This window comes from Bombina bombina, chromosome 9 (genome assembly GCF_027579735.1).
Source record: "Bombina bombina isolate aBomBom1 chromosome 9, aBomBom1.pri, whole genome shotgun sequence".
Classification (NCBI taxonomy): Eukaryota; Metazoa; Chordata; class Amphibia; order Anura; family Bombinatoridae; genus Bombina; species Bombina bombina.
In genome coordinates this window covers 105,738,939-105,753,542 of record NC_069507.1, presented here as the reverse complement: position 1 = coordinate 105,753,542, position 14,604 = coordinate 105,738,939, and the positions used below count along the sequence as shown (strand labels likewise).

The following is a 14,604-nucleotide window of genomic DNA, read 5'->3' as shown; positions in this document are numbered from 1 at the left end:
CTTGGGTACTGACAGCTATCTGCCAGTACCCAGTTTGCTAGAAATGTAGTTTTGTTTTTTTATTTTTTAAAAAGACCCCATTTTTTTTATGTAGTGTCGCAACCCCATCCCAGATCTCTTTCCCAACACATATTTTTACCCTCTTCCCTCATTCCCACTCACTAATCTTGTGCCATAGTGTAGCGTTCCCCCTCCCGCCCTCTCTCGGACCTCACAAGGAACACTCACTGGAATGGGAGCTGTATATCCCCACAACATCACTGAATAAACACAGTTTTGATCGCAAAGACCAGAGAGTGCTATATACACTTAAAGTGGACTAAACTCTCAAACCAGACTAGGTGCATATCCTATGACCCTGCAAAGCTCACAGCCCTGGGTGCTCACCAGCACTCAGACAGCTGCACAACTTTTAGGGACTTAACCCTAGAAACAAGCCTGGGTGTAAAGCCCATAGGGAAAATAACAAAACAAAATTATTAACACAACTCCTAGGAAGTGTGGCACTCTTTTGCAAGCAAACAGCTAGAATGAAAGCAAAATGGAAGTGTTCGTTACAGCATTTGGCCAAATGGAGAAAAGCCCAGGACCACGTCAAGGTATCTTCCTCCCTGGGTCCCTAACTTACAGCCACACAATGCATCTCTTCAACCACACACACTGAGATACAAACAAGGGTGACACAGACCCTTTGCTTGCAAGAGAGTACCAGACCTCTTATGTGTTGTATATATAAAAATCTAGGGGGATGGGGATGCAATTGCCAATTAGCTGCCTCCATTTCTAATTGTGCATTAATAATCCTCTGGGTTACCTGTGAGTTAAATTCAGCAGGTCAAATACATTCTTTTTAGGAATGGTTGGAGTTAAAAAAAAAATGGTATTTAGAGCCTATTTTGGAATTACTATAATTACTGTAATTGTATTCTCTTAGGCATGCAGTGTAGAAAACTGTTTGGTTGCAAAGCCAGTTCTGTAGTTGTCCTTGCATCATGTTCAGTAGATCAAGTGTTGAGATATGAAATATACCATGTGTGCCGAATTGAACCTTCGTAACTTAACTTTCTCCAACATAGGTGTGTCCGGTCCACGGCGTCATCCTTACTTGTGGGATATTCTCTTCCCCAACAGGAAATGGCAAAGAGCCCAGCAAAGCTGGTCACATGATCCCTCCTAGGCTCCGCCTACCCCAGTCATTCTCTTTGCCGTTGTACAGGCAACATCTCCACGGAGATGGCTTAGAGTTTTTTAGTGTTTAACTGTAGTTTTTCATTATTCAATCAAGAGTTTGTTATTTTCAAATAGTGCTGGTACGTACTATTTACTCAGAAACAGAAAAGAGATGAAGAATTCTGTTTGTATGAGGAAAATGATTTTAGCAACCGTAACTAAAATCCATGGCTGTTCCACACAGGACTGTTGAGAGCAATTAACTTCAGTTGGGGGAACAGTTTGCAGTCTCTTGCTGCTTGAGGTATGACACATTCTAACAAGACGATGTAATGCTGGAAGCTGTCATTTTCCCTATGGGATCCGGTAAGCCATGTTTATTACGATTGTAAATAAGGGCTTCACAAGGGCTTATTTAAACTGTAGACTTTTTTTGGGCTAAATCGATTGATATTAACTCTTATTTAGCCTTGAGGAATCATTTATTCTGGGTATTTTGATTTAATAATATCGGCAGGCACTGTTTTAGACACCTTATTCTTTAGGGGCTTTCCCAAAGCATAGGCAGAGTCTCATTTTCGCGCCGGTGTTGCGCACTTGTTTTTGAGAGGCATGGCATGCAGTCGCATGTGAGAGGAGCTCTGATACTCATAAAAGACTTCTGAAGGCGTCATTTGGTATCGTATTCCCCTTTGGGTTTGGTTGGGTCTCAGCAAAGCAGATACCAGGGACTGTAAAGGGGTTTAAAGCTTAAAACGGCTCCGGTTCCGTTATTTTAAGGGTTAAAGCTTCCAAAATTGGTGTGCAATATTTTCAAGGCTTTAAGACGCTGTGGTGAAAATTTGGTGAATTTTGAACAATTCCTTCATGTTTTTTCGCAATTGCAGTAATAAAGTGTGTTCAGTTTAAAATTTAAAGTGACAGTAACGGTTTTATTTTAAAACGTTTTTTGTACTTTCTGATCAAGTTTATGCCTGTTTAACATGTCTGAACTACCAGATAGACTGTGTTCTGAATGTGGGGAAGCCAGAATTCCTATTCATTTAAATAAATGTGATTTATGTGATAATGACAATGATGCCCAAGATGATTCCTCAAGTGAGGGGAGTAAGCATGGTACTGCATCATTCCCTCCTTCGTCTACACGAGTCTTGCCCACTCAGGAGGCCCCTAGTACATCTAGCGCGCCAATACTCCTTACTATGCAACAATTAACGGCTGTAATGGATAATTCTGTCAAAAACATTTTAGCCAAAATGAACCCTTGTCAGCGTAAGCGTGGATGCTCTGTTTTAGTTACTGAAGAGCATGACGACGCTGATATTAATATCTCTGAAGGGCCCCTAACCCAATTTGAGGGGGCCAGGGAGGTTTTGTCTGAGGGAGAAATTACTGATTTAGGGAACATTTCTCAGCAGGCTGAATCTGATGTGATTACATTTAAATTTAAATTGGAACATCTCCGCATTTTGCTTAAGGAGGTATTATCCACTCTGGATGATTGTGAAAATTTAGTCATCCCAGAGAAACTATGTAAAATGGACAAGTTCCTAGAGGTGCCGGGGCTCCCAGAAGCTTTTCCTATACCCAAGCGGGTGGCGGACATTGTTAATAAAGAATGGGAAAGGCCCGGTATTCCTTTCGTCCCTCCCCCCATATTTAAAAAATTGTTTCCTATGGTCGACCCCAGAAAGGACTTATGGCAGTCAGTCCCCAAGGTCGAGGGAGCGGTTTCTACTTTAAACAAACGCACCACTATTCCCATAGAGGATAGTTGTGCTTTCAAAGATCCTATGGATAAAAAATTAGAAGGTTTGCTTAAAAAGATGTTTGTTCAGCAGGGTTACCTTCTACAACCCATTTCATGCATTGTCCCTGTCACTACAGCCGCATATTTCTGGTTTGATGAACTGCTTAAGGTGCTCGATAGTGACTCTCCTCCTTATGAGGAGATTATGGACAGAATCAATGCTCTCAAATTGGCTAATTCTTTCACTCTAGACGCCTCTTTGCAATTGGCTAAGTTAGCGGCTAAGAACTCTGGGTTTGCTATTGTGGCGCGCAGAGCGCTTTGGTTGAAATCTTGGTCGGCTGATGCGTCTTCCAAGAACAAGCTACTAAACATTCCTTTCAAGGGGAAAACGCTGTTTGGTCCTGACTTGAAAGAGATTATATCTGATATCACTGGGGGTAAGGGCCACGCCCTTCCTCAGGATCGGCCCTTCAAGGCAAAAAATAGACCTAATTTTCGTCCCTTTCGTAAAAACGGACCAGCCCAAGGTGCTACGTCCTCTAAGCAAGAGGGTAATACTTCTCAGGCCAAGCCAGCTTGGAGACCAATGCAAGGCTGGAACAAGGGAAAGCAGGCCAAGAAACCTGCCACTGCTACCAAGACAGCATGAAATATTGGCCCCCGATCCGGGACCGGATCTGGTGGGGGGCAGACTCTCTCTCTTCGCTCAGGCTTGGGCAAGAGATGTTCTGGATCCTTGGGCGCTAGAAATAGTCTCCCAGGGTTATCTTCTGGAATTCAAGAGACTTCCCCCAAGGGGGAGGTTCCACAAGTCGCAGTTGTCTTCAGACCACATAAAAAGACAGGCGTTCTTACATTGTGTAGAAGACCTGTTAAAAATGGGAGTGATTCATCCTGTTCCATTAAGAGAACAAGGGATGGGGTTCTACTCCAATCTGTTTATAGTTCCCAAAAAAGAGGGAACGTTCAGACCAATCCTAGATCTCAAGATCTTAAACAAATTTCTCAAGGTCCCATCGTTCAAGATGGAAACCATTCGAACTATCCTTCCTTCCATCCAGGAAGGTCAATTTATGACCACGGTGGATTTAAAGGATGCGTATCTACATATTCCTATCCACAAGGAACATCATCGGTTCCTAAGGTTTGCATTCCTGGACAAACATTACCAGTTCGTGGCGCTTCCTTTCGGATTAGCCACTGCTCCAAGGATTTTCACAAAGGTACTAGGGTCCCTTCTAGCGGTGCTAAGACCAAGGGGCATTGCAGTAGTACCTTACCTGGACGACATTCTGATTCAAGCGTCGTCCCTTCCTCAAGCAAAGGCTCACACGGACATTGTCCTGGCCTTTCTCAGATCTCACGGCTGGAAAGTGAACGTGGAAAAGAGTTCTCTATCCCCGTCAACAAGGGTTCCCTTCTTGGGAACAATTATAGACTCCTTAGAAATGAGGATCTTTCTAACAGAGGCCAGAAAAACAAAGCTTCTGGACTCTTGTCGGATACTTCATTCCGTTCCTCTTCCTTCCATAGCTCAGTGCATGGAAGTGATCGGGTTGATGGTGGCGGCGATGGACATAGTTCCTTTTGCGCGCATTCATCTAAGACCATTACAACTGTGCATGCTCAGTCAGTGGAATGGGGACTATACAGACTTGTCTCCGAAGATACAAGTAAATCAGAGGACCAGAGACTCACTCCGTTGGTGGCTGTCCCTGGACAATCTGTCTCAAGGGATGATGTTCCACAGACCAGAGTGGGTCATTGTCACGACCGACGCCAGTCTGATAGGCTGGGGCGCGGTCTGGGGATCCCTGAAAGCTCAGGGTCTTTGGTCTCGGGAAGAATCTCTTCTACCGATAAATATTCTGGAACTGAGAGCGATATTCAATGCGCTCCAGGCCTGGCCCCAGCTTGCGAGGACCAGGTTCATACGGTTTCAATCAGACAACATGACGACTGTTGCGTACATCAACCATCAGGGGGGAACAAGGAGTTCCCTAGCGATGGAAGAAGTAACCAAAATTATTCTTTGGGCGGAGTCTCACTCCTGCCACCTGTCTGCTATCCACATCCCAGGAGTGGAAAATTGGGAAGCGGATTTTCTGAGTCGTCAGACATTGCATCCGGGGGAGTGGGAACTCCATCCGGAAATCTTTGCCCGAGTCACTCACCTGTGGGGCATTCCAGACATGGATCTGATGGCCTCTCGTCAGAACTTCAAAGTTCCTTGCTACGGGGCCAGATCCAGGGATCCCAAGGCGGCTCTAGTGGATGCACTAGTAGCACCTTGGACCTTCAAACTAGCTTATGTGTTCCCGCCATTTCCTCTCATCCCCAGGCTGATAGCCAGGATCAAGCAGGAGAGGGCGTCGGTGATCTTGATAGCTCCTGCGTGGCCACGCAGGACTTGGTATGCAGATCTGGTGAATATGTCATCGGCTCCACCTTGGAAGCTACCTTTGAGACGAGACCTTCTTGTTCAGGGTCCGTTCGAACATCCGAATCTGGTTTCACTCCAGCTGACTGCTTGGAGATTGAACGCTTGATTTTATCGAAGCGAGGATTCTCAGATTCTGTGATCGATACTCTTGTTCAGGCCAGAAAGCCTGTGACTAGAAAGATTTACCACAAAATTTGGAAAAAATATATCTGTTGGTGTGAATCTAAAGGATTCCCTTGGGACAAGGTTAAGATTCCTAGGATTCTATCCTTCCTTCAAGAAGGATTGGAAAAAGGATTATCTGCAAGTTCCCTGAAGGGACAGATTTCTGCCTTGTCGGTATTACTTCACAAAAAGCTGGCAGCTGTGCCAGATGTTCAAGCCTTTGTTCAGGCTCTGGTTAGAATCAAGCCTGTTTACAAACCTTTGACTCCTCCTTGGAGTCTCAATTTAGTTCTTTCAGTTCTTCAGGGGGTTCCGTTTGAACCCTTACATTCCGTTGATATTAAGTTATTATCTTGGAAAGTTTTGTTTTTAGTTGCGATTTCTTCTGCTAGAAGAGTCTCAGAATTATCTGCTCTGCAGTGTTCTCCTCCTTATCTGGTGTTCCATGCAGATAAGGTGGTTTTACGTACTAAACCTGGTTTTCTTCCAAAAGTTGTTTCTAACAAAAACATTAACCAGGAGATTATCGTACCTTCTCTGTGTCCAAAACCAGTTTCAAAGAAGGAACGTTTGTTGCACAATTTGGATGTTGTTCGCGCTCTAAAATTCTATTTAGATGCTACAAAGGATTTTAGACAAACATCTTCCTTGTTTGTTGTTTATTCAGGTAAAAGGAGAGGTCAAAAAGCAACTTCTACCTCTCTCTCTTTTTGGATTAAAAGCATCATCAGATTGGCTTACGAGACTACCGGACGGCAGCCTCCCGAAAGAATCACAGCTCATTCCACTAGGGCTGTGGCTTCCACATGGGCCTTCAAGAACGAGGCTTCTGTTGATCAGATATGTAGGGCAGCGACTTGGTCTTCACTGCACACTTTTACCAAATTTTACAAGTTTGATACTTTTGCTTCTTCTGAGGCTATTTTTGGGAGAAAGGTTTTGCAAGCCGTGGTGCCTTCCATTTAGGTGACCTGATTTGCTCCCTCCCTTCATCCGTGTCCTAAAGCTTTGGTATTGGTTCCCACAAGTAAGGATGACGCCGTGGACCGGACACACCTATGTTGGAGAAAACAGAATTTATGTTTACCTGATAAATTTCTTTCTCCAACGGTGTGTCCGGTCCACGGCCCGCCCTGGTTTTTTTAATCAGGTCTGATATTTTATTTTCTTTAACTACAGTCACCACGGTACCATATGGTTTCTCCTATGCAAATATTCCTCCTTAACGTCGGTCGAATGACTGGGGTAGGCGGAGCCTAGGAGGGATCATGTGACCAGCTTTGCTGGGCTCTTTGCCATTTCCTGTTGGGGAAGAGAATATCCCACAAGTAAGGATGACGCCGTGGACCGGACACACCGTTGGAGAAAGAAATTTATCAGGTAAACATAAATTCTGTTTTTAATAAAGCCTAAAGGAGGTATGTGTTGTGCTGTTGTTTATGAAGCATTCCATAGATGTGCGTTTTTCAGATTGATTTCCCAAGCAGCTGTTAAAAAAAAGAATTCTGAAACTGATCATTTGTTTTCTGGTGATACGTCCCTAACCTTCCTCCGGTGGATACAGTGTATGTGCTGTTGTGGAGACTTGTTACTTTATTTTCTTCTTTCTTTTCTTCTTAATGTTTATTTTATTTTTTCAGAGAGCCTTCTCGGCCAAGACGCAGAACCCCGCGTGTTAAAGAGGAAGTAACACCTGTTGAGGTGAAGCTGGAAGTGAAGGAGGAAGGTCAAGTTCAGGAGGAGGAAACCCCTAGAAAGTGAGTTATCTATAGAGTACATTGACCTCTTCCCTTTTCAGTTCTTCTATGTTTGCCATCAGTCTCTGTGTCCTTTTTCTTGTTTAGTGAAATGTTCTCTGTTTCTTTCTGTTTTCCTTTAATTTTAGGAGAGGTCGCAGACGCAAGGATGATAAAAGCCCCAGGCCACCTAAGAGGCGGTGAGTTTAAGATTCTATTAAAAAAATACTGAGTGTACTTAAGTGTACCTTAATTTTGTAAAAGGAACTTGTCAGAAAGTAGATAACAGTTGTATTATATTAAATTTCATGCCAGGGAATGGGCTTTTAGTCTTTTTTATTAAAATATTATTAGTGATTTCTTTTAATTTTTTTTCCTGAAATAGGTGCTTGTCATGTAAATGGGATGGAGATAAATAATCTATATAATTTGAACTGTAATTTTATCAGCACAGTTTGAATTGTTCTGCTGTCCAGGTACATGCTTCTTGCGTATACTTATCATATAGCCTATCTCCTCAGATGTGGCCAATTAGGGACAGATGTACATTGGTTCCTCTAGCATGTTGCAGGTTCTTGGTTCTAGATCCTTGAAGGATACAATCTGAACTCTATAGGATAGTAAAGGAAATCAATTGAGTTTTTAGCGTTAAATTACAGGAAAAGCTGCCAAAATATTGAAGTACGTTGCAAACTTTTTTTTTTACTACACCTAAGTATTTTATAGGGTAGTCAGTCTGAGTTTATCTTGTTTTAACGTGAGAATGGGCCTATTTATCTTTATCATATATTTCAGAAGATCAGAATTGCTTTATTCCACGATTGCTATTGATCGTTGAATCCATATTGTTCATAATGGAGTAGAGAAGCATAAAACTAGTGCAAAATCAAGAATTTTTAAAGAATAGTCTACTTAAATTATGTGAATGTATTTATAACGTTCCAGAAACATAATTAACTGTTCCATAGGGCCTGATGATAAAAAGCTCTCTGATGAGATGATGTAAAATGATCCTCTAGCGCTGTTCAATCCCTTACAAGATTCTAAAAATACATATTTTGCTATACTTCTCCAAGGGGTGTTCCCTACATTTATTGAAATGGAGAGACCAACTCATTACAATTTTACTCTGCATGACATGAGTGTTTTGCTACATTTACACTTTGTATTTTATATTACTTTAGAATACAGATTTGTTTTATTATATTTCAACTTTGCACTTTCTTTTTTATATTTTAATGCATATATGTTCTGTATACAGCAGTTATGTATCATGTATTCAGGATTGTGATTTTACAAATTCTTTCTTCTGAATTCTTACCTTTTAACAAATTAGGGTTATAGTTTGTATTTGTATGTGTATCTTTTACATTTGCATTGCACTTTGTATTTATTCTATTTAAAAAAAAAAAAAAATATGACAGCTTCAGTTTCCCACAGAGCTTAATTTTTTTTTTTCTATGGGCCAATGATCATAGATTCTCTAGTTTGGTGAAAAATTACAGTGCAGACTTTACAGTGGCTGAACGCACAGAATTCCTTGAGAAAAGGGGAGGATAGATGTCTTCCATAGAAAGAAATGACGCTCTCTAGCATACAGAATTTCACAGGGGAGAGTGAAGTTAACAGTAGAGCACGGGGGACTGATATTTAAAATCTCAGTTTGCAGCAAATACAAATTAAACTGAACTTTCACTATAATATACCTTGCTTTTGCCACTTGTTTAGAATATATTTCTTTTCTGCCAGTTTAAGTTTATTGGGAATTTTGACCAAACATCACCTGCATACAGTTGGCAAGATAATTCAGTGACACCATCTTGTGTAAAATGAATACAATGTCATTTTTAAAAGATACACAGAGATATACAAAGTTTGATCCTAATCTTGTATTAATCTTAGCTTTCCTAAATAAAGCATAACCCTCTGTTAACTACCCCTTCATGTATCATCCTACCAGAATTTACTTATGTCAGTATCCTATTTCTTCTTTACATCAGAGAACTACTAGCTACCCTCTTCTACTTAGACTTCTTGCATTTGCAAGCTTACATTAAATTGCACTGTTCTTTCTACCACAGGTATAGCAACGATTCAAAAAGGTACGCCTCGTATTTTCAAATATTCATTCACTCAAGCCGTGTATTTTTATGCTTATTTAAATAGAAATGTAATAGAATACATGTCCTGTAATTCACATGGAGGAACACACATTGTACTCTAATTAGAAACTACATGCACCATATGCTTGCATTTTGTCATTTAATCAGATTTGGTATAAAAAATTATATATATAAAATATCTCTATATCTCTATATCTATATATATATATATATATATATATATATATATATATATATATATATTTCTTCTGTTATGTGTGATCAGTCCACGGGTCATCATTACTTCTGGGATATAACTCCTCCCCAACAGGAAATGCAAGAGGATTCACCCAGCAGAGCTGCATATAGCTCCTCCCCTCTACGTCAGTCCCAGTCATTCTCTTGCACCCAACGACTAGATAGGATGTGTGAGAGGACTATGGTGATTATACTTAGTTTTTATGACTTCAATCAAAAGTTTGTTATTTTAAAATAGCACCGGAGCGTGTTATTACTTCTCTGGCAGAGTTTGAGGAAGAATCTGACAGAGATTTTTTACTATGATTTTAACCGGAGTCGTTAAGATCATATTGCTGTTCTCGACCATCTGAGGGAGGTAAAGGCTTCAGATCAGGGGACAGCGGGCAGATGAATCTGCATTGAGGTATGTGGCAGTTTTTATTTTCTGAATGGAATTGATGAGAAAAGCCTGCCATATCGTTAAAATGACATGTATGTATACACTTCAGTATTCTGGGGATGGTATTTCACCGGAACTACTGTGTTAAAGGTCACTAATCCTTTTAATAACTATTCTCATGTTAAACGTTTTTGCTGGAATGTAGAATCGTTTACATTGCTGAGGTACTGTGTGAATAAATATTTGGGCATTATTTTCCACTTGGCAGTTTTTTGCTTTAATTGTGACAGTTTCGTTTCTCTTCACTGCTGTGTGGGAGAGGGAGGGGCCGTTTTTGGCGCTCTTTGCTACGCATCAAAAAATTCCAGTCAGCTACTTTTATATTTCCTGCATGATCCGGTTCATCTCTGACAGATCTCAGGGGTCTTCAAACTTCTTTGAAGGGAGGTAAATTCTCTCAGCAGAGCTGTGAGAATTCTTATAGTGACTGTGTATAAAAAACGTTGTTTTGTTTTCTTATGTACAAATTTAATTAGTGTTGTTTTTTACTAATGGGAACAAACCTTTGCTAAAAGTTGTGTTGTTTTAAAGTTTGATGCAATAACTGTTTTTCAGTTCATTATTTCAACTGTCATTTAATCGTTAGTACCTCTTTGAGGCACAGTGCGTTTTTTTGCTAAAAAAGATTATAACCAAGTTGTAAGTTTTTTTGCTAGTGTGTTAAACATGTCTGACTCAGAGGAAGATATCTGTGTCATTTGTTCCAATGCCAAGGTGGAGCCCAATAGAAATTTATGTACTAACTGTATTGATGCTACTTTAAATAAAAGTCAATCTGTACAATGTGAACAAATTTCACCAAACAGCGAGGGGAGAGTTATGCCGACTAACTCGCCTCACGCGACAGTACCTGCATCTCCCGCCCGGGAGGTGCGTGATATTTTGGCGCCTAGTACATCTGGGCGGCCATTACAGATAACATTACAAGATATGGCTACTGTTATGACTGAAGTTTTGTCTAAATTACCTGAACTAAGAGGCAAGCGTGATCACTCTGGGGTGAGAACAGAGTGCGCTGACAATGCTAGGGCCATGTCTGATACTGCGTCACAGCTCGCAGAGCATGAGGACGGAGAGCTTCATTCTGTGGGTGACGGTTCTGATCCAAACAGATTGGACTCAGATATTTCAAATTTTAAATTTAAATTGGAGAACCTCCGTGTACTACTAGGGGAGGTCTTAGCAGCTCTCAACGATTGTAACACTGTTGCAATACCAGAGAAACTGTGTAGGTTGGATAAATACTTTGCGGTACCGGCGAGTACTGACGTTTTTCCTATACCTAAGAGACTAACTGAAATTGTTACTAAGGAGTGGGATAGACCCGGTGTGCCGTTCTCACCCCCTCCAATATTTAGAAAGATGTTTCCAATAGACGCCACCACTCGGGACTTATGGCAAACGGTCCCCAAGGTGGAGGGAGCAGTTTCTACTTTAGCTAAGCGTACCACTATCCCGGTGGAGGATAGCTGTGCTTTCTCAGATCCAATGGACAAAAAATTAGAGGGTTACCTTAAGAAAATGTTTGTTCAACAAGGTTTTATATTACAACCCCTTGCATGTATCGCGCCGATTACGGCTGCGGCAGCATTTTGGATTGAGTCGCTTGAAGAGAACCTTAGTTCCTCTACGCTAGACGACATTACGGACAGGCTTAGAGTCCTTAAACTAGCTAATTCTTTCATTTCGGAGGCCGTAGTACATTTAACCAAACTTACGGCTAAGAACTCAGGATTCGCCATACAGGCACGCAGGGCACTGTGGCTAAAATCCTGGTCAGCTGATGTTACTTCTAAGTCCAAATTACTTAATATACCTTTCAAGGGGCAGTCCTTATTCGGGCCCGGTTTGAAAGAAATTATCGCTGACATTACGGGAGGTAAGGGCCACGCCCTACCTCAAGACAAGGCCAAAGCTAAGGCTAGACAGTCTAATTTTCGTCCCTTTCGGAATTTCAAAACAGGAGCAGCATCAACCTCCACTGCACCAAAACAGGAAGGAGCTGTTGCTCGTTACAGGCAAGGCTGGAAGCCTAACCAGTCCTGGAACAAAAGCAAGCAGGCCAGGAAACCTGCTGCTGCCCCAAAGACAGCATGAACCGAGAGCCCCCGATCCGGGACCGGATCTAGTAGGGGGCAGACTCTCTCTCTTCGCCCAGGCCTGGGCAAGAGATGTTCAGGATCCCTGGGCACTAGAGATCATATCTCAGGGATACCTTCTAGACTTCAAATTATCTCCCCCAAGAGGGAGATTTCATCTGTCAAGGTTGTCAACAAACCAGATAAAGAAAGAAGCGTTTCTACGCTGCGTACAAGATCTGTTAACAATGGGAGTGATCCATCCGGTTCCGTGGTCGGAACAAGGACAAGGGTTCTACTCAAACCTGTTTGTGGTTCCCAAAAAAGAGGGAACTTTCAGGCCAATCTTAGATTTAAAGACTCTAAACAAATTCCTAAGAGTTCCATCGTTCAAAATGGAAACTATTCGGACAATCTTACCCATGATCCAAGAGGGTCAGTACATGACCACAGTGGATTTAAAGGATGCTTACCTTCACATACCGATCCACAAAGATCATCACCGGTATCTAAGGTTTGCCTTCTTAGACAGGCACTACCAGTTTGTAGCTCTTCCATTCGGATTGGCTACGGCTCCAAGAATCTTCACAAAGGTTCTGGGTGCCCTTCTAGCGGTACTAAGACCGCGAGGGATTTCGGTAGCTCCGTACCTAGACGACATTCTAATACAAGCTTCAAGCTTTCAAACTGCCAAGTCTCATACAGAGTTAGTTCTGGCATTTCTAAGGTCGCATGGATGGAAAGTGAACGAAAAGAAGAGTTCTCTCTTTCCTCTCACAAGAGTTCCATTCTTGGGGACTCTTATAGATTCTGTAGAAATGAAGATTTACCTGACAGAAGACAGGTTAACAAAACTTCAAAATGCATGCCGCGTCCTTCATTCCATTCAACACCCGTCAGTAGCTCAATGCATGGAGGTGATCGGCTTAATGGTAGCGGCAATGGACATAGTACCTTTTGCACGCCTACACCTCAGACCGCTGCAATTATGCATGCTAAGTCAGTGGAATGGGGATTACTCAGATTTGTCCCCTACTCTGAATCTGAATCAAGAGACCAGAAATTCTCTTCTATGGTGGCTTCATCGGCCACACCTGTCCAGGGGGATGCCATTCAGCAGGCCAGACTGGACAATTGTAACAACAGACGCCAGCCTACTAGGTTGGGGCGCTGTCTGGAATTCTCTGAAGGCTCAGGGACTATGGAATCAGGAGGAGAGTCTCCTTCCAATAAACATTCTGGAATTGAGAGCAGTTCTCAAGGCCCTTCTGGCTTGGCCCCAGTTAATAACTCGGGGGTTCATCAGGTTTCAGTCGGACAACATCACGACTGTAGCTTACATCAACCATCAGGGAGGGACAAGAAGCTCCCTAGCAATGATGGAAGTATCAAAGATAATTCGCTGGGCAGAGTCTCACTCTTGCCACCTGTCAGCAATCCACATCCCGGGAGTGGAGAACTGGGAGGCGGATTTCTTGAGTCGCCAGACTCTTCATCCGGGGGAGTGGGAACTTCATCCGGAGGTCTTTGCCCAAATACTTCGACGTTGGGGCAAACCAGAGATAGATCTCATGGCGTCTCGCCAGAACGCCAAACTTCCTCGCTACGGGTCCAGATCCAGGGATCCGGGAGCAGTTCTGATAGATGCTTTGACAGCACCTTGGAACTTCAGGATGGCTTATGTGTTTCCACCCTTCCCGCTGCTTCCTCGATTGATTGCCAAAATCAAACAGGAGAGAGCATCAGTAATTCTAATAGCACCTGCTTGGCCACGCAGGACTTGGTATGCAGATCTAGTGGACATGTCATCCTGTCCGCCTTGGTCTCTACCTCTAAGACAGGACCTTCTGATACAGGGTCCATTCAAACATCAAAATCTAACTTCTCTGAAGCTGACTGCTTGGAAATTGAACGCTTGATTTTATCAAAACGTGGTTTTTCTGAGTCGGTTATTGATACCCTGATTCAGGCTAGGAAGCCTGTTACCAGAAGGATTTACCATAAAATATGGCGGAAATACCTATACTGGTGCGAATCCAAAGGTTACTCCTGGAGTAAGGTTAGGATCGCTAGGATATTGTCTTTTCTACAAGAAGGTTTAGAAAAGGGTTTATCAGCTAGTTCATTAAAGGGACAGATTTCAGCTCTGTCCATCTTGTTACACAGACGTCTGTCAGAAAATCCAGACGTCCAGTCCTTTTGTCAGGCTTTAGCTAGGATCAAGCCTGTGTTTAAAGCTGTTGCTCCACCATGGAGTTTAAACTTAGTTCTTAACGTTTTACAGGGTGTTCCGTTTGAACCCCTTCATTCCATTGATATAAAAATGTTATCTTGGAAAGTTCTGTTTTTAATGGCTATTTCCTCGGCTCGAAGAGTCTCTGAGTTATCAGCCTTACATTGTGATTCCCCTTATCTGATTTTTCACTCAGACAAGGTAGTTCTGCGTACTAAACCTGG

General features: G+C 42.2%; 1 protein-coding gene across 6 annotated transcripts in view; it reads left to right on the top strand.

Moving 5' to 3' along the window:
- The window catches only part of ZFP91 (ZFP91 zinc finger protein, atypical E3 ubiquitin ligase), a 278,255-nt gene that overhangs the window by 104,082 nt on the left and 159,569 nt on the right, over positions 1-14,604 (top strand). For 4 of the 6 annotated variants that reach the window (XM_053692303.1, XM_053692305.1, XM_053692302.1 and 1 more), the window contains 3 exons: positions 7,172-7,288; positions 7,417-7,467; positions 9,349-9,369. In XM_053692303.1, coding sequence (XP_053548278.1) covers positions 7,172-7,288; positions 7,417-7,467; positions 9,349-9,369 — 189 coding nt within the window. The remainder of the gene's footprint in view (positions 1-7,171; positions 7,289-7,416; positions 7,468-9,348; positions 9,370-14,604) is intronic. The other 2 variants (XM_053692306.1, XM_053692304.1) reach the window with 1 other exon arrangement.